This window comes from Lonchura striata, chromosome 10 (assembly GCF_046129695.1).
Source record: "Lonchura striata isolate bLonStr1 chromosome 10, bLonStr1.mat, whole genome shotgun sequence".
NCBI classification, from domain to species: domain Eukaryota; kingdom Metazoa; phylum Chordata; class Aves; order Passeriformes; family Estrildidae; genus Lonchura; species Lonchura striata.
The window spans coordinates 19041286-19062299 of NC_134612.1; the positions used below are offsets into that span (position 1 = coordinate 19041286).

Consider the following 21014-nt stretch of genomic DNA (forward strand, 5'->3'; position numbering starts at 1 on the left):
CAGATTGAAGTGATGCATGAAGCCAGTCAAGGAGGATCTAGCAGAGTCCTGGTGACCAGTGAAAGTGATGAGAACTTGTCAACAAGGAGGAGGTAAGGCTGCACATATGAGCTGCTGTATTTTTTTTTCTTCTTAGAATGCAAATTGCTGCATTTGTAGTACATTCTCTACAACCTCTTTGAAGTTCCCCCAGATTAATAAATAATTAGCAATAATGAAGTCACTGAAATACAGCCATGCATTTATGCCGAGTCTAGCAGATGGAAAAGCAAATAAGAGTTATGGTTTTTGGGTTGGGGCTTTTTTACAGTTTTTTTCTCTTAGAAGTATTAATTACAAGATTTGAGAAAATAAGTCATTAGAATAAGTCTTGCATGTATTTACAGAAAAACCCTGGTGTTAAAAAGATCCTCTCATAGTGTTCAGAATATTCACATTTGACTATATACCTCTGAGGGGCTTCCAGGTTTTTTAACTGCAAGCTCAAATTTCTGCAAAAGCTTGAGAAAAAAATTATTAACAATGCATTCTAAAGCACCAGCTATTTGAATCACTTCCACAAAAAGTATCAAGCAAACACAATTTTAGCTGAACTGCAGTTTCTAGGTCAAAGGGAACAATTAAATAAAAAAACCCCAGAAAACAAAAAACCCACAACAAAACCCCCCTGCAAAGAAGCCAAATGCCACAATCCTGACTTAATTTCCTTTGTTCTCTTCTTCACTGTCATTTAGATAATTCATGCTTTAGTTATGCCCCTGTCTTGTACACTGAGTTACCTGATGCAAATGACTCCACCTGTAAAATCCCTAACTTGATACATTATGTCAGACAAATTGGAGAGACATACAAATCATAATTATCTGAATTTAATTATACCCTATGAAAATACCATGTCTGGTCCCCAAACCACCAGCTACTTTTCCAAAGTATGATCTGAAATCTTGTGTAGACACATATGCATCTCCAGGGGAATGGCTGCCTGAAGAGAACATACAAATTATAACCATAACAACAGGTTCAGCTTCTAATACCTGGCAATTTTACACAGCTTTAGACCTAGAAGCTTGTTAAACAAATTTGTGAGCTCTCTCTTTTCTTGGGAACACAAATTTTGCCTTTTGCACACATCAGAGGCAAGGGGAGAATGAGGGGCAGTTTGAAGTCCTCTTGTAAAAGGGAACTCGGAACAACACTTAAAAGTATCAGAATTGATCCTGTCAGTTACAAAGAAAGCAACAAGAGATATTTACCTTTTCTGTATTCTTACTTTTTTTAAAAGAAATAAGTCTGTTTATTCAAAACAAATTTTACAAAACAACTATCTTTCTGTGGTACAGAGCAAACTTTAAGAATAAATATTGAATACTTTGTATAAAAATTAGTAATATCAAAGGGAAACTGATGCAAACCAAACAAACAGGTAAAAAAAATAGCATTAAATATGCTGTGCAACAATGTCAAACTCTTTATGAGGAGTGACCATTCAGGCTGATACAGTTTTATTTGAAGTAAAACCTATCAGCCCTGCATTGGAGCACTGAGATTATTGTTAAAAAGGATTCCTGATGGAAGTGTACAAATCTTAATTTGTGTTTAGAACCAGAAAAGATGAAGTTTTCTATGTCTTTTCTATTTTTTGAAAGGTGTACCTTCATGCTTTCCTTTTTATTCAACAAGCAACTTCTTTTCACTGCAGCAAAAGAAAATGCCTACTACAAACAAGGCCCTTTTAAGATTAAGAAACAATCCAAACAAAGCTCAAACCAACTGTAACACATAGTATTTCAATGGTCAAAAGTGATTTTCAGATAATGGCAACTACATTTAAGCAGCGTTTTAGATGTTAGCTATTTAAAGCTACTTAAAGATTACTTTACATTTGCGAATACGAGTGAAAACAAATCCCGACACGTAGATATGCTGGAAGACTATAGTCTTACTAGCACATTTTGGTTGCATACTGCATATGAAGACCCTCTTTCCCTTCAGTGAACAGGGTGGCTTTTCTAGCAGTGCAGTTTTGCTGTGCAGCTTTGTTGATTTAAACAGCTCACAAGAAGTCAGAAATCTGATGAAGCAGCTTTCCTTCAATACACAATAATACTTTCTCTATATGTGCATTCATTTTCTCTGTATGCAACAGGTTAGAAAGATCTACATCCCCAGTGCTATTATCCATTTGTTTAGGCAAGAAAAGGAACTGGATTTGTTCTTTCTGAAGTATAGCTGTACTTGTCATACTTGTCAGTCATTCTGATGCTGATAAATTATTTCTTTGTGAGCTCTTTATATGCCCAACATTTGGAACCCGTTAGGAATCTTATCTTCTTTCTGTAAAACCAATGATACAAAGTTACATGTTTGACTTAGTTCCAGAAACTACCTACCCTCCATCTGAAGAGCTTAAAGAATAGTCAGCAAGCTCTCTCCTGGATTCTGTCTGCACTGACAGGTGCCATTATCCATTCAAACCACAAAACCTGCAGCTCCAAGAGCAGTAGCCATTAGTTACACCAAATTTACTACTCACAGCTTCAAACTAGCAAGTCCTGTACAGCTGCCACAGCTTTGGAAATTAGCAACTAAGATATCTGTCCTGAGAGTCTGTGGAAGCACCATGACTGAGCTGTGCAAGGACTGCAGGCAGCCCGCAACTCTGGTTCTCTGCAGTATCTTTATGGCACCACAGGACAACTCATAAGGGCTGCAGTTTGCACATCACTTAGCTCTGTTTTAGCTTACAAAGCACAGGCATTTTGTTCCCTTGCAAGTGATATTCACGTTGAGATATATTCAAGGTACAGGGGTTTGTGGACACAAACAACCCTGGAATTTTAAAGACAATTTTGACTTCAGGAGAAATATTTTAGTTATTATGATTTGTGAACTGAGTTGGTGTGAATCACCATCTTCCTATCCCTTCAATGCAAAGTCAGTTTGTACAGAAAATACCCTCCCTCTCTGTTAGTACAAGCATTAAATTTTTCTTTTTTAAGTCTTTAACTAGCTCTAAGTAACATTCCCAGGGACTTTTGCTAGCTTTTCACCTCTAGAATATTGGAAAACAGAAGCATTATTAGGAGAAAATTTAACTAACTTGCTTATTAAAGATTGAGCTTTTTTAATGTGCTGATTCAGTTTTCAGAAAACAGAGAAATATTAGCCCAACCAGTCACGTGAGTGGTATTTGGTTTTTTATAGCTTCCAGTTCTAAAGGGGGTTCCTTTGTTATTTAAAACCACTAAATCAGAGGGCATCCAGACAGTTTCCCTATTTCAGATTTAGGCAGCTTTGACAAAACAATTGTAGCAGGTCTTCACTTCTAGCACTCACTATTTGTCAGCTGTGCATGTTCAGACTGACTTTGTATGAAGCACTGAAAAATGGTGAATATTTGTAGAGAGTTTACACTACCTTAAACTACTGTGATAGCCAGCCTCATTCATCAAGTCAGAAGTTCCACTTTCCTCATGCTTTGAAAGGTCTACTCCATTCTGGTATAACAGGGGGTTTTTTTTTGCCACATGCTTTAGTTCACATAGCTTTTATAAAAATCATCAAGACTTACTGACAAGTTCAAAGAAACATATTTTCGACAAGCATTACAAAGTCTAGAAGTCAAGTCCATTAGAGTTCACTTGTAATCCAGACTTGCATCCCTTGAAAGGTGTAAAAAAACAGGCTACAATGTAAAAAGTTGAAGTATAACAGGAGAGCTATTCCAGTAAGTCTCTGAACAGAATCTGGGACCCTGGGACCATCATCTTCTTCTCCCTCTGCCCACCCCAAGTATTCATATGTAAATTTTACCTCTTTCCATGTTTACATATATTTTGGATAAACACCTAAAATGTTGTTGCTCTGTCTTGGCTCAGTGGATCTTAAATGCAGATATTCAAGTATTAAGAAAACGCAGCTGAACAAGGATACGTGTCCACATAGTACAGTTTACAGAGAAGCACAATCTTGACTAGTTTGCAGTACATTCTACCCCAAATCCCTGAAGTAATCTTTTTAACTTTGGGATCTGTAGCCTCCTTCCAGAGCTGGCGAAGATCATCTACGTGTCCATGAGATGTCATCATCTTGTTATAAATACAGGGATGATATGGAGCCTTTCCTTCCCCAGAAAAAAATACATTATATTGTGGTACAATTCCCATTTTATTAGCACAGAGACCCATGAAAACATCATCTATATAAAGACTTGTATTCAGAGTCAATGAAGCCTCATAGACTTTAGCTGCTACATCATTTGATATTACATATGCAGCTCCTGCTGTGTAGTCAGGGTATGAGGGCCACTGGTACATTTCATATGGAACATAGTATTTGCTGCTCTTGTCTCTTACGGGAGGGGATCCGCGATGGACACGACCAATCCAGAGATCTTGAGCACCCATTTGTGTGAGGCTTTGGAGATAATCAATGAGATTTGGCATATGGATAAATATGTCATCATCTGCAGACATAATGAACCTGGCATGAGGACAGTAGGCATTCACCCAGCTAAACTGCAAAAGCAATTTAAGAGTAAGATTGTGAAAAGTATCCAAGAAGTCTTGCTGAATCAGATCCTGGTATTTCTGGTCTTCGAGCTCAAGTTCTCTTTGCTGCTGTATTTTCCGCAGATGGTGTGTTGGTCGTCCTAAAGCAAAAAGGGTTTTAATGTTGGCATTAAGTTGAGAACGAACATACTTCTCATTACCCCAAGTTTGTCTAATTGCATCCCTTCGATGACGGTTTTCAGGAGAAGACTTCACAAACAATAGGAGAAGGACATCCTGCTGCTGACATTTCTCTCTGTGGTTGATCAAGTACTGGTATCTTGATACTCTGTTCAGGTTATCCCTGCTGATAGATAGGCTGTCATTCACAAAATGGTAGCTATTTATGAGGTATCTGTAGGAATAGGACTTCATATGGCTCATAATGTGATTATCAAATGGTACCCAAAAAATCATGAGACACAGTATGAAGCAAGTGGCACATATCTGCAAAAAATGGCATTTTCTGACTCTTCTGGGACTAACAAACATTCTGATGCAGTTTTTATAATCCTTATTTTTGTTCAGGAGCAGTGCTTTTACAGTGCCTGTGTTTTAGTTTAAGAGCACAGTGTCACCCTTCAAGATAAGTGTCCCTTGTAAGGCATGATGTCTTTCATTCAGCATCCTTGTGAAGACAGCTTTGTTCACAGACTTCACAAGTCATCTTTCTCAAAAAACATTTTCTTTTGATTGAAAGAACACAGGCAGTTTTGAAAGATGAGGCTTGCAGATGAGTATTTTCCCTTTGGGGCATCTTGATGCAAACACTACAGTTCTAGTCTGAACTTCTAGTGTTTCTTTCCTTCATGAAGATGAACACCTGCCAATTCTGAAGGGAGAGAAGAGAGAAGTTTAAGTGAGCTGTTATTGACACATTTGGTTTTAGGTTTGGTCATGGAAATGAGCCGACTTTTCAGTCATTGCCCATCACCACCCACATGCACACATCCCTCCCACTCCTCAAAATTTAAATTAAAAAAAAAAAAGAGCCGACTGGCAGCAAGTCAGAGGCAGTCAGTGGCCCGGAGCAAGCTTGTGGAGGCCAGTGAGAGAGGAGACTGACACAGAAACCTCTTTCTTAGAAACCCCCGCTGCCGTTAGCGGGTGGATGACAATCTTTTAAACTCCTCTAGGCCCGGGGAGCGCCGCACCGACGAACGGCCGGGTTTACAAAAGGCACACAAATGCCTCTTGGGCCGGCGGTCGGCTGGACCCGGAGCCAGGCGGAGCCCCGCGACTGCTCCCGGGCAGCGAGCGCCGGGCCACGCTCGGGGCCCCGCCCGCGCCGCTCCTTCTCCCCCAGCCCTGGGCACGTCGCCGCGGCCTCGTCCCGCACCTCGGTGGCCGCAAGCCCCAGGCCGGCCCCGCCCGGCCCCGCCCGGCCCCGCCGGCCTGAGGGGAGCGAGCGCCCGTTGGGCCCAACGGCCGCGGGGCGCGGGGCGCGGGCAGCCCGCAACGGCCGCTGCCGCCCGGCCCCTGCGGCACCCAGCGAGCGAGCCGGGACACACCGACCGGCACACGGACCGGCACACGGACTGAGACACGGACCGACACACCGACCGACACACGGACCGGCACACGGACCGGCACACGGACCGGCACACGGACTGAGACACGGACCGACACACGGACCGGCACACGGACCGGCACACGGACTGACACACGGACCGGCACACGGACACACGGACCGGCACACGGACTGAGACACGGACCGACACACGGACCGACACACGGACCGGCACACGGACCGACACACGGACTGACACACGGATACACGGACCGGCACACGGACCGACACACGGACTGAGACACGGACCGACACACCGACCGACACACGGACCGACACACGGACCGGCACACGGACACACGGACTGAGACACGGACCGACACACGGACCGACACACGGACCGGCACACGGACCGACACACGGACCGGCACACGGACACACGGACTGAGACACGGACCGACACACGGACCGACACACGGACCGACACACGGACACACGGACCGACACACGGACCGACACACGGACCGACACACGGATACACAGACCGGCACACGGACCGACACACGGACACACGGACCGACACACGGACCGACACACGGACCGACACACGGATACACGGACCGGCACACGGACCGACACACGGACACACGGACAGGCACACGGACCGACACACGGACACACGGACACACGGACCGACACACGGACACACGGACCAACACACGGACCGACACACGGACTGACACACGGACTGACACACGGATACACGGACCGACACACGGACTGACACACGGACCGACACACGGACACACGGACTGACACACGGACCGACACACGGACCGACACACGGACCGACACACGGACACACGGACCGACACACGGACCGACACACGGACCGACACACGGCACAGGGACTGACACACAGACACACAAACACACAGACTCTGCCCGGCCCCTCTGGCACCCGTGTTAGCCAGGACACACGGACTGAGACATGGACACACGGACTGACACACGGACACACGGACAGGCACACGGACACACGGACTGAGACACGGACACACGGACTGAGACACGGACACAGGGACACACAGACTCTGCCCAGCCCCTCCGGTGCCCAAGTTAGCCAGGACACACGGACTGACACACAGACACATGGACTGACACATGGACTGAAACACAGACACACAGACACACAGACACACAGACACGGACTCTGCCCAGTCCCTCTGGGGCACTCGAGTTAGCGGGGACACATGGACTGGCACACGGACACATGGACTGACACACAGACACACGGACACACAGGCTCTGCCGGCCTGCACCTTCAGGCACCCAAGTTACCCGGGACACACAGACTGGCACGCAGGCACACGGACACACGGACACCCAAACACACAGGCTCTGCCCGACCCCTTCGGACACCCATGTTACCTGGGACACACGGACTGGCATACAGACTGACACACGGACACACGGACTGGCACACAGACACACACACTCACTGACTCTCCCGTTAGGCACCCCTGCCACAGGTACACCTCTCAACACCGCACCACTCACACTTACAGCACCACTGTCTCTGCTACCGGCCAGGGTTTAAGTGTGAAGAATCCAAAGCACAAAAAGCCACCCAAGTTCAGCCTTCTTGCCCTACATGTTATAATTTGGTTCTTGTAGCCAGGGTTGTCTCTTCTGTATCACAAACATGAGCAGCCTGAAGTAGCAACTACTTGTTCATCCCATAAAAAGCCAAAATCAGCTCTCAAGCAAGAGGTGTAGGACTAGCACCATAAGGAATGACATCCCACGAACTAAGCACTTGTTGTATGGAAACAATCCCAGAAGCAAGAGAACACAAGCTATCACTTTCAAGTCAGAAGTTATTTGCAACACAAATATTTTGAGATTGTTTTAGCCATCTGAAGTCTTGTAACTAGAATAGCATGATGAGAACACAACAGAGTATACAGTGATAAGAATACCTGGGGCAATTTTGTGGTGCTCCAGGAAGGGGACCAGCTGCTCAAAATGGAAACCATGCATTGGTGTACCCGAGGATTGCAGATTGTAATGCATAACAGAAAAGCTGTATGGGCAGTTTGGTGAATAAAAGTCAGTCAGCACTTTTTATAGTATCAGTTTAAACCCTTTTTATTTTGGAAACATGAAGTTAAACAATGCACGTCAGAGTTATAAACTCAGCAACTTTACAATAGAACACTATTGCAAAGCTTACTCTTGTTTCAGATGAAGCACAGGGATGAAGACAAGCTGGAGCGTTATAGAAATCCCAACTTTTGGTAGCTTCTTTTGAAGGAGGGAGTCTGAAGCCACCAAGTAGTCAGGTTGTTCACTGCCATGATGATAATTATAAAACAGAGGACTGAAAGCAAAGGGAGCACAAGGCAATCTATTTAACCACCTAAAGCAAAGTTTACCTTGGTAAACACAAGGATAGTCATCACCAAATACAACTTTTTTGGATTACACTTGGATAAGAAGTTCAGGAAACAGTCTGCAATTGCCAAAGCCATCACGTAAAAGGAGACAACAGCCAACACCACAGATAAAAAGGACATGGTCACTGCAAGCTAGCAGTGAAACTAACCTATATGACAGTTATTCCCCACAAGGGAAAAAAAAACAGTCTCCAGAAAAAAAACAAAATCAACAACACTCAAACCAAACCCACACACCCACCAAAAAAACCCACCACAAAACACGTCATGGCAATAGCTTTAAATATGGAGCAGGTAGCATGGGACAAGAGGCATGCATAGACTCAGTTTTCTGCTCCCTAACACCCTTTCCTGTAGTCAGGGATGCTGGTAAGAGAATTTTTCCTATGAGGAAAAAAAAAAGAGCTGTAAAATTAACTGGCTAAGGGCTGGAACAATCTGGTCTGTCATTTCCTTGTTCTAGTTCAGTGGAATTGGATGAACCGTTAGTAAACAAAAGTTGTTCAGAATTCTCCTCAGAAAAATATTTCTCAGGTAATATGTGACTATAGATGAGCAATACTGATGAAATTTAAGATGGTCTATACCCACTCCTCCATCTCTCAAAAAAAGCATGGAGATGTGTGCTGAAGGTACAAATGCCCAAGTAGGGTCTCTTTGATTATCAGAACTTTTTATAACCCAGCCTTTGGACTTAGTCATGTTGTCCTTCCCTTACCTGGAAAACAAGTCAAGACAACAGAGCAGCTATTTACTGCTATTCAAATTTCATCATTCCAGGAAAACAAAGCAATCCAACTCATCAATGTGTTCTCCCTAGCAAGAGGAAACACCATGGAACAGAGATAAAACCGCACTTGACAGTCATTTTTCTGACCATAACTAAGGTGGTTTTCCTCTTGTTGTGCATTTTCTTACTTGATTTCCTTTCTTGATTTTTTTTCTTACTTGATTTCCTCTTGTTGTGCAATTTCTTACTTGCGGCTTGAAAGCTGTTAAATCTACTCCAATATTGGAAAAAGATTGTAAGAACCAAGGATCCCTACACAGTTCCTAACTGCCTTTCTTTCTGCAGATTTAAGATTAGAGCTGCCTATGGTATTCCCCCCAGCTGCAAGTACTGCAGGCTTTTGCCATCCTGTAGCAATCCTGTCTTTGCTAATGGAGTTTATTTAACCTTTCAGTACTTCCACAAGCATGACTCATTGTAGCAACTGTCCACTGTTCTGTGTTTTGCATCTGGAATGTATTCTAGGGTGAAAGAGGAGCTGACATAGTTTGACTTGCAAACTCAATAGTTTGAAGAGTGGCCACTATGGAAAAGCAAATCCTTAGGGACCTACTTTAACTTTTGAAAAAAGTCAGTATGAAGTTTGTTTCAGGATAGAAGTAGAAGAGTTTTGGAAAGTCAGCTAAGGAGAGGCAAACAAGACACATCCTAAAGAGAAATAAAGACACTCTAGACATGATGCACCAGAGGCACAGACCCTCACAGGAAGAACTAGGAAGAGACAACATTTACACAAAAGACGTCTAACATGGAGATTTTTCCAACTAATATCACCCTGATAAAAACCTAAATCCAAGAGACCAACTAAGACTGCCCAGAGAAAACATCTCAAAACTCCCAGTTACAAATTTTGTCATGTGGTACCATACACAGGGTAGGCTTCAATACACCACCTCCCAGCATGACATGTATTTTAGGACAAAGATCATAATGTGTAGTTATTTTTCACTCTTCCCACCTAGGACAGAAGATAAGTTCAGATCACAATGGCTTTGCCAGGATATACCACAAAACACTATTTTAGATAGAACCATTTTTTACAGTCAGCTTGTAGCAATTGGCCCTTTCATATCAGCAACTCTTGGTTAAAGTTCAGAAGATCTATCAGAAAGACTGAAGACCTCAAACATTGCCTAGTTCCAAACAGAAATAATCTGAAGAGCTGCTGCTTTCTATGTCCATGTATTGTCTGTCCTTGGCTTTTGGGGACAGCCTCACAGTCACTCTGCCCTCTCATCCTTACCACACTAACCTTCCACAGCTAGCAACAGCTCTGGAGTTTATATAGTTGCTCAACAATCCAAATTTAGCTCCTCCCATCCTCTTACCCTCCAAAAAGCAACATGCTGAATCCCTGAAAGAATTATCAGAAAGTGGCTAATTGAGGTCCAGCTGTGCCAACCTAAGTGCACAATAGGACGCAAGGATTTTCTTTTGTAGAACCTGATGTAACACACAGTTTCTAAAGCTTTCAGTCTTTTCAATTCTAAGCCTACTGCCAGGCTCTAGTGCTACAGAAATTTTGAAGCCCTAGGACAGGCTTTTGCTTTAAGCTTGGGATAGTTCTGTCACACGAGCTACTCCGTATCAGCTTGTTTGACACTGGAATGGATGCCCAGGTTAGAAGTCACATTGTAGGGGTGTGTTTCAGCTGCACTCCATCCTGCTTGCTCCATCTTGATGTCAGATGTGACATGAGATGTCACCACTTCTACGCACTAAAGGAATGTGCCCAGCCACAGAGGTGACAGAGGAAGATTATGTTGCAGTTAATGCTGCATGGGCCAAGATTATCATTCCTGGCTTTAAATTCAGAGAGATGTGTCAAGTCTAGTGTAAGGATGGAACAATCCTGAAAAGAGTGAGTTGGATTTTTTAGAAGCTTTTAAAATATCTTAGAAAGGGACTATGGGGTTCAAAGACCATGTCTTGATATGTTTGAGAGTTTTATTTGTTAAGTAAAATTGGAAACCTTTTTTGCTGTGTTTGAAGCAATTTAAACAGTTATAATTCCTGTGAAATTGAACTCTCCCGTCTCTAGTATTGATTTATGTACTGTTTACACAAAGTCCAAAGGAAATCTAGCCAAGTTCACACATCAAATAAGCCATCAAGACACAAGTTTATCAAGATTTTTCATTATGATTGAGTAATTGAAGATGACAAAAGTATGCGTCTAAATTAGTGGGAGCAAAGCCTGAATGGACTTTACTGCTTAGCTACAAGATTATGTAACCCAGGTTCCTCTGATGGTTTTTTTGTTGTTGACGTGTCTTCACAAGTCATGTTATCTGTCATCTCTTCCCAAGCCTATGTCCTCCTTCTTCACTTCCCACTTTTTAAAAACTTCTTATATATTAAGCACTTACATATTAATCTTCAGGTTCTTCTGTTATGTGACCTGTGCCACAAAATAAAGGACAGTTCCTGGCACTTCTAGAACTTCCTGCCATAGTGACAGAAGATCACTTTAGGAAAAAAAGATGCAGTAAGTTGCTTAGCTAAGGCTGCCTTCCTACATAATTTGCAAGCACCAAGAAGAAAAGAAGTCACAAACAGCCTGCAAAGAAAATAATTTCAAAAATGTAGACTCCCCCTGTTACACCTTGTTCTGCCCAAACTGCTCAGAAATGGAAACCAGCTCAGACAAGTATTCTTTAGGAAAACATAGTCACAATGGCAATGGAATTAACAAAAGGAAATAGTCGTGTGTTCCAAAGATCTATGAAAAGTTTACAATCAGGTCACAGATGTTGCATCAATAAGGAACATAATGCAGCAATGACTGACAGTAGCTTTGCAAATTTTGTTTCAAGAACATATAACCCATCTTTTGCAACTTCCAATGCAGGCTTCACCTGCAAGCTCTTGAGTTTGCCTGAAGCTCCTACTGAGGGTACAGTTTCCTGGGATGGTACAGCAGCATTCTTACATTCTCTTTGTGTATGTGTTGAGGAATTCTCAGGTTGAACAGATACCTGACTTCCCATGAAGGTGAACATTCAGCATTTTCCAGAACACAAACTCCTTAAATGATTCTGAAATTGCTCGGGAATACCCTTATTTAAAACAATGGGCATAGAAGCACAACACTTTGTCCAGGGAAGTTCTGTATCAGAATAACTACACCACCACCTAGAAAAATGAGCCATTTGAAGCTGTGCCCAATTGCTGATTCTCACTGATGGCGAAAACTTGCAAGTGCTGAGCAATGTTGGCAGAGATATTAAAAGGATGGCAAAGCTTTAGATGGCAATTGAGCAAAGCAGTTCAATTTCTTCAGGGCTGGAAGAAGAAACAGGTTGTAAATGCTCAGCACTGCCAGGAAGCAGCTAATTGCCAATAGAGATTTAGTTTCTACAGAGGTTTTGCACTTACTGTAACTATTGGGTGGAAAGAAAGAGAATGATTTCTTCTACTTTTCCACTATTGGGTGGAAAGAGAGAGAATGATTTCCCCTAAAATAAGCTGAAACTTCCCAGCTGCTACAAGCCAATTTATATTGAGACATCTGCCAGAGAAAACAGATTTGCCTTCTTCAATTGCTTTTATCAAGATCAGTTGTCCAAAACAGCCTCTATGGAGATGGCAGGAGAGGAGCAGGACCACATCTTTCAAGCATCAGTCTACATGAGACTGCAGTTCTCAGTTGTTTTAACCTCCCATATCCACTGCAGACTCTTCCTCATACAACCTAGAAGGATGGCATTTTCCAGAATGAGTCTCCCAAATATGAGTCATTTACTTCAAGGGATTTGCATAAAAAGCACAAGCACCAACATGATTTTTTTTGTTTTACATGAAGCAGATTAGGTGAAAAGAGCCTGTTCTTTGCACTGACAGTAAGGATAACATTCTGAAGTTTGTGCCTGTCAGTGGCATGATTGAGGCCACATGTCCTCATGTTCTGAGAGGAAGGACGAAGTTAAGCACTCAACTTCCACACAGACAAGTCAGAACTCTTGAGACTCAGATACAAAGGCTGTAAAGGCACCTATTGTACAACCCATCACATCTGTTTTGGCAGCAATCTCTAATGATGCTCTGAGCAGCAGTCTGAATTTACGTTAAGTTCACTTGCACATTTAAAGACATGATTCTGGCACACATTTCTTTATTTTCCCATGCACCAAGGCACAAAGAGGTAGCAAAGGAGCAGAGCACATTAACTGCAGCTGTTAATGTTACTCCATTACTATAGCTTCTGGAAAGTCACCTCCCTCTCCATTTTACAGTAGATCATTTCTGTTTGTATTTGGAGTCTTATCTGTAAGCTTCTGTGCAAGTGGTGTAATGAATTTTCTAGTGATTCTAATATCACTTACTCCCAGGATATAAACACAGCTTGCCTGCAAAAGTGGGCAAGGACCACAAGAGGCATTACAAAGGGCTCGCCACTACTTTCTATCCCACATTAGTGTATTCACGTCTTTACAGAAGTGGATTTCAGACAATCTTGCAAGAAGGACATCCCATTAAACACTGCACACTTTGAACTGAACACTGAAGAAAACTATTTTCCCCATAGTAGAGAAAGAAATTATGAAATAGCAAGCAGTTAAGGGTCCAGTACAAAACTTAATAGTGAAAGAAAATATATTGGAAATTCCCTAGTTAGGCATTAATACTGAATGTCCCTGTTTCATAGCATGTTCCAGTTGATGAGCTACAACATCAGGGCTCCACCTAATCAAAAATTTTTTAGGGTGCCTGTTTTAAGTAAGCCCATTCAGATATTTATTTGCAGCTAGATTTAGAGATGTTATTTCCTGCCTATTTTCCCCACAAATCCAAGGTGATTTCTGTTCCAGTCTGCAGGCCATACCTGAAAATCAAGCCAAACAACTGAAGCAGACTTTTTCCATGCTAGCTGCCAACTAAAAGAGGAAGTCAAGTTTCAGACTGACACAACTAACTGTAAGACTAGTTCAAGCTGCCTTTCTATGGAGCTTCTCAGAAACCTTTCTTTTGCCCAGTAAGAATACTTAAAAATAATGCAGTGAGTCAGAAAGTGTGTGAAGGGCTAGTTTAAACTGAAAGTTAACACCACTGCACCATGGCCATTTCTAGGTTTAAGATTTTAATCCCAGAGTAAATATTCTCTCATCTGCTTCCCCTCTTCCTCAGACAATACTGTAGCCTTTTAATCTAATTCAGCATCTAACTCCAAATAGATGTCCCACACTGCAGCAAGAGCTTGGCTGTTGCATGGGCCACTACAATGTAGGCACTGAGGCAGGAAGACAGACAAATGAGAATTTCTAAGTTCAGTTTTAGATGAGGATGCAGGGTGGTTTTGTGCCAAATTATTGTGTTTTTCTCCTTCAGTTAGGCCAGCGATGATAAAACATGTTGTAATTAAAAATGTCAAATATACTGGTTAACTTGCAGGGTATGGGAGTATTGTGGGTTTTTTTAGTGCTCTGTTAGATTAACTCTCCCTGTTCTGCACTGAAGTTAGCACAGAACAGAGGTGAACTCTTGAGTCCACATAGCAGAGTATCATCCCATCAAGACTTCCCAAATTATCTCAGCTGCTCTCTTAAGCATGGCTCATTCAACTCAGACAAGTCTCATGCTGACTTACCATCCAGACACCATTTACGCTCTATAGACAACTGACCATGACAGAAGTCCTGCATCACTCTTTTCTGCTCCAGATCCTTTCCCAAACATATAAGTAGAGCCCAGGGAGACAAATCTTCAGGTTTGCTTGCAACCTGCAAAGCACATACACAAGAGTTTGAGGAAGATGGGTTGCAGAACACTAGTGCTCATTCCCATCCTAAGATCCCATCAGTCAGAACTGACATCACTTTTACTGAAAACTCTTTCATCAAACAGAAACATAGCCTGGATTACAGTTCTGTTGTCAGGAAGGTATCCAGGTCTGCAGTTTCAAGGCCATGCTTTCCCCACCACATGCACACACCCAGCAAGCACAGGGTCCAACGCTACACTGAATCCACCACGCACAAAGCTGTACCTCGAGCAAAGCACACTCTTACACACACAGATCTAGTAATTTAAACTATAGGATCAGCCTAGAAAGGAAGCTGCTCCATGGAGAAAAACAATACTTCTATCAATATCTAAGGACACACATGCATATATAATTAATTATTAAAAATGAGCTTTCTGATTAATGATAATCAGGAAGAGAACCTCTTTAAGATGACCGCTAATCACTCATCCCCTCCCATGACTGCAGTGGAGCTGCCACTACAACACTTCAGAGGCCTCCTCCTGAGATCACCAAGAGCAAATATTGCCCAGTCCACTCCATCTTTCCATACACCCACAGATTTACATGCACTTAAGAAGAGACAGCCATTGCCCACTGTTCTTTGGCCCCGAACAGAGTCTGCTGTTGTTCATCCTCACCCCCTCCCATTCACTGTTGTGCTTAGCTACCACCAGCACTTAAGCAGAAAGAGAGAAATGCTGTATTCTGCTCGAGGCTGAGGGAAGAGGAACGTTGTTAATGACCCCTGTCTGCTTCTTGCATAATCCCATCTCGTGGGTTGTCTTCTTTCATTCATAGGAAATGCATCTATTTGAACCAAGCAATCAGCCTGTCCTATCACACATTCACTTCTTGTTTAGCACTTGTACTGCAGTTATTTTCTTAAGAGATTAATTACCATTTGGGATAGCTCAGCAGTAATTTGATAAAACTGTGCAGATGCTGTGTAAATGCAAAGTTTATACATACTATACACATACACACACACACACACACACACACACACACACACACACATTTTCTATAAAAGCATGAAGTACCAGTCATTCAAGATATACTAACAGAAGTTAAAGAAGGTACATTTTTAACTACTTTAAAATTAAAGCTACACAAACAGCACCTTAAATTCAACTAAAGTGTCACTCTAACTTGAGGCAAATCATTTTCTAGAAATAGGAATACATCAGACTGTCCATTTCTCCTAACTTCCAGCCTTCAATTCTGAAAGCATTCACCGTTTTCACAGAGCAAAGAATAACCCAAAATAGTTGTAGCATTGAAACTGAAGAAACGTTATGTCAAGAGGCACGGGAGATAGAGGAGTTTGAGTAACCAAACTTCTAAACAAACAAGCACTATCCAAACCTGTAAGGTTCATGTTCTCCAATCTCAATTTGTATAGAAGATCCCACTTCTTGGGAAGGAGCTGTCAGTTAGGGGAGAGGGTTATAGAAGACGGCAAACTTTTGCTATTATAAGTGTACTCGATGAGCTGGCCACCAATAGACCAGCCAGGATAATGTTTCCCCACTGATTTAGCACGTCTGTGACATCTGGATTCATCTATCCAGCTATCCTTTTCTATTAGTACAGCAGTGAAATGTTTCATTTCAATTATTTTATATGATTACATAAGTTTCAAGGTTCTCGTGTGGTTTGCACATTTTAAAGTTTTCAAGACCGTCAAATATTTCACAAGCTGATAGTTCTTTGAAAATTTAAAAACAGATTCAGTACTGAAGGTTTCTACATGCATATTGGGGGTCTCCATGATTGCCTCAGGCCAGCCGGAAAGACGTAAGCATTTCAGATTTTAGGATAATGTGGATTGAGAGCCACCTCAGCATATACAAAGGAGCTGCAGATTGGCTGGGATAATAGCGGTGCAAGGCTTTGTTTAAGCCTGTCTGCAAGGGTGGGAAGAATTCCATTAGTCCTCTCCTACTTCTGTGGGAACTAAGGAGAATTTTGGCTTTTATACATCCTCTTCTGCAATGCAACAAGGGCAGGGATTGAACAGGAGATATTTGCCTGCTCTTAGGTGTTATTAAATGGGAAGCAGGACGAGCATAGGCTCATGGCAGAAAACCAAAGTAAAGCACCCCTCCTTCCCCACTCCGTGCACTTAGGAGGAACAGAGAGGTACAGCTGCTAGGAACAGCATCCCGCAGTTCCAACTCACCATGGCTCAAGTGCCCTCCCTGAGAGCTGTTAACAAACAGCCATAACAAGCCACAAAACAGAGGGCTAAGCAGAGTTCCTCAAGATGCAAATCAGATAAGAAAAGTCAAACAAAGGAGCTGCTAAACACTCTCAATGTGTTTAATAAGCACTGGAGATTTCTCCAAGGTGACAGTCTTTGTAAATTAAACAAGGAACTTGTGTTCTTGAATTTAACCAGAAGTGCTTGTCTCATCTTAGGTGAAATGGATAATAGGTCACGCTAGTCAATAACATCAAGAGCCAGTAAAATAATATTTTTACATATATAAAAAATACATGTCTGTTGTATATATGTGTGTATATACAGATACACACTTCTCTGCAAGATTAATGTAAGGCCAAGAATGTAACAAACTACCTACAGCACTTGCATACACACAGCACCAGTTTAGGAACTGCTGGGAGGACAGTTTAGTGGAATGGAGTTAAGTAGAAACTACAAATATAATTCAATGAGAGAGAACCACAAAAAAACAATCTGTGGACTGCAGAAGGAAGCTACAAAGATGGGAGCAGAGACTTGCAAGGCAGGGATGACTTAATGCACGAGTTAAGAAGGAAAACCAAAAATGTCGCTAAAGAAGCCTAATCGGTCTAGAAAGTTGAACTTGGAAAACAATGCACTAGAAAGCCAGTATTTGTAATTTCCACAGGACTTTACTCACGGCTTGCCGACAAAGCAGTCGGAACCTCAGCAAACAATTAGTCATAGCTAGGGTCCCTTTGCAACCCTTATTACTCACTAGAAGGTTTCCTAGTAAAAATGTAGTGAATAAATTTGTTACTGGAAAGTCAGGAACATTACAAGGAAGAAAGCATTTTGTGTGAAAGCTCTTTGTGTATTTTTAACAGTAAAACACATAGCTTGCACAGTCTGGTGCACAGTGCAAAGTTAAAGACTAAGCATCCTTTAGTTAACTAAGTCAAGCATCCTTCCTCTGTTCCATATTCCTTACAAAAACACAGCTAATCGAGGGCTGAGGGCACAGGGCTGCTGTGTTGTTTGTAAACTGCTATTGATGAGTAGCAGTTTAAAGAACAAGAAAAATCAAGTTTTCTGCCCTAAGACAAAAGGTCTGTTTTGTCTGAAAAGCGTTCTCAGGTCTTACTGGAAGTGAGACTGGAAGAAAAAAATTTTGCAGGATACGATAGGAGAAGAAATGTGATCAGTCTTAGCAGGTCAACAGCATGTTCAATTTGAAGAAACTTTCCTTAGCTCTAAATGCAAAGGACCAATTAAATCCTTTCCTTTGCTGCCATGTCCCAAAGCACCTCCAACCATATGCTCTGTGTTGACAAAAGATGTTCTTTATTTCCAATTTCCTGCCTCACCTGAATTGGTGAGGTTTTGCTGCTGCATGTGAAGGGTGGTCATGAACCTTCAGAGCACAGAAGCATTCCTGGGAGTTCTGAGTGACCATTTTTTATTCAAGTTTTAAACTACATTCAGAAAGCTGGAGTTGGTATCAGACAGTCAACCTTGACCTCATGAAACTGCTTTGCAGGAAAGCCAAGGAAGGAAATCCTACAGCCTTTGGTCATTGCAATGTGTACATGTATGTCCCACTTCAACAGTGATGCCAACTAAGTTGCTTTTACTTACAGCATTCCCTTCTTCTGAGGTCATCTGTTTGCAGGTTGTTTAAGCAGCCCTGGGATCTGTTAGATTTTCTGAGTTATTTGGGCATGTAGCAGCCACAGCATGTCCAAACCACAGTTCTGAGTTGAAGATCAGACTACACAGCTGGCCAAGCAACAAGTAAGCTTCAGGTTTATTCTAAAATGTTGCAAATCCCAAATCAAGGTGTGTCATCATCCTACTTCATGCATGGTGGTGGTTTCCCCATTGACTATAAAATGTAAGTCAAGTGTCATCTTTCAAAGATCCTTCCACAGCATTCTCCCCTTTGCTGCCAGGGACAAACGTCCTACAAGGAAAACTTATGAAAGAGTGGGACCTCTAGTATCCATATCTATTATTTCAGTTTGTGAAGACTCAGGAATGCACAGATCTCAGTTCAGGATCTGGACCACAATATGCCAAATGTTGCAAAGAATCCAAAGATATATCTCCTTTATCAGAGAAAAATCCTGCTTCCACTTCTGGCCAACGTGACAGAGGTGGGCCATGCTGCTTTCCACAGGAATTTAAAGATTACTTATTACTGAATGAGATAGCCTCACTTGAGCTGTGCTCATTTTAGGAAGCTAAGGAAGGTATCTGACTAATCTCTGCAAGTGCCATGTGGAAGGAAGAACCAGTAGTGCAGTGCTAATCCATCACAGTAGTATAATGCTCAACATCAGGTGGTTCCCTCCCTCTTTTTACCAGTCCCAAGTCCCAGCCAGACCCACTGCAGTAACAGCAATGCCACAGGGAGGTTTCCCAACAACAAAACCCCCTCAGTATTTCTTGTACCCCTAGTAACCAACATCTTCAAGGTAGAGGATTACCTAGACAACTGCTCAGGTGCAGAGGGATAACCATGGCAGAGGCAACGCTCAGTACATCCTGGATGCTGTAACGCTGGTGGTGCAAAGTGACACCAAACACATCAGCCACTGGCATTTCCAACGATAAGCCATGACTTGCAGGGTTTTCCACATGCTTCTCCCTAATCTGTAGGTGAATTACCATTCATATCAGCAGTACTCACTACTCCAGTTTGGCCAGATGTCAGAGAGACTGTCACAACTGCTGCCTGGGCAGCAGGAGCAACCAGTTTATTTCTCAATAATATGGGATCTCAGAGAAAGCAGCAAGTGATACAGTTTTGTTCCACTCAGTGGAAGACAACCAGTAAGCAGATACTATTATATTTCTAAGCAGAAAAACAAACTCCAAACCCCTTACCTGCAAAAAAAGCACGCATTTTTACTGTGATACTACATTTCTGTATATAACAGATGGTGGACTTGTATGAAACAAGTTCTTGGAAAAACAACCAGTAACTTCCATAATAGCAAAGCAACACCCAGCTCTATGTGACAGTCCAGGCTTCTGGGATACTGCTAGAATATTTTACAGCTGTTATCAACAGTGACTTACTGTCTCCTGCCCTATTCAACAAAATCCCCTTAGACTGCAGCTATGTTTCCTTTTAAAAAATAATCAGTTCCTTTTCTAGCCCCATCCTTTTTCCTTTTCAACTGCTAGAAGAAATGCAAGTACCGAGGAGAAGTGAGAACCAGACAGCCTTATACAAACCAGGTTTCAACAGCTGCACTAGTAGTTTCAACACTACTGCTAAGAGATCCTCAGGCATGCGGCTGGGTATCTGAGTTGAGGATGCTGCAGCACGTACCGAGTTCTGCACTGCCTTGCCAAGATAATTACAGAGGTTCTTATCATTGTCTTGCACTCCATGTAGTTGCTTACACCGGCATCTCCCGTCTCCGGATACATCCAACATCTTGCGCAGAAGCAGTTAAGGAAGCTACTGTCTCCCAAACAGCTCAGGTGATTTCTGTGCTCCCCGCACAGATGAGGCGCTGCGATTCTCCCTTTCCTGGGTCCCGCCGCCCCCAGCCCGGCCGAACCCGCAGCCCTGCCCCGCGTCCGCCTCCCAGCGCGGCAACAAGGGCATCCCCAGCTCTCCCGAAACCTCTGGAGCCCAGGAGAATCGAACATACCGGGAAAGTCGCGGGCTGGAGGACACCCCGCCGCCCCCACGGGCTTTCCCCCGAAGGCTGTTGCCGCCTCCCGGCAGCCCCAGAGCGATGGCGATCCTGCCCA

General features: G+C 42.9%; 2 protein-coding genes across 6 annotated transcripts in view; one reads left to right on the forward strand and one right to left on the reverse strand.

Moving 5' to 3' along the window:
* The window catches only part of MCF2L2 (MCF.2 cell line derived transforming sequence-like 2), a 156897-nt gene that overhangs the window by 77370 nt on the left and 58513 nt on the right, over positions 1 to 21014 (forward strand). For all 5 annotated transcript variants that reach the window (XM_021543705.3, XM_021543715.3, XM_021543689.3 and 2 more), the window contains exon 15: positions 4 to 92. In XM_021543705.3, the coding sequence (XP_021399380.2) occupies positions 4 to 92 (89 nt within the window). The remainder of the gene's footprint in view (positions 1 to 3; positions 93 to 21014) is intronic.
* On the reverse strand, positions 3767 to 5220 carry B3GNT5 (UDP-GlcNAc:betaGal beta-1,3-N-acetylglucosaminyltransferase 5). Its single transcript, XM_031505620.2, has one exon. The coding sequence runs from the start codon at positions 5040 to 5042 to the stop codon at positions 3906 to 3908; it is 1137 nt and encodes a 378-aa protein (XP_031361480.2). The 5' UTR covers positions 5043 to 5220; the 3' UTR covers positions 3767 to 3905.

What these genes read in the sequence shown, in the direction of transcription:
- B3GNT5 (XM_031505620.2), bottom strand. Translation starts at nt 5,042, where the DNA reads ATGTTTGTTAGTCCCAGAAGAGTCAGAAAATGCCATTTTTTGCAGATA.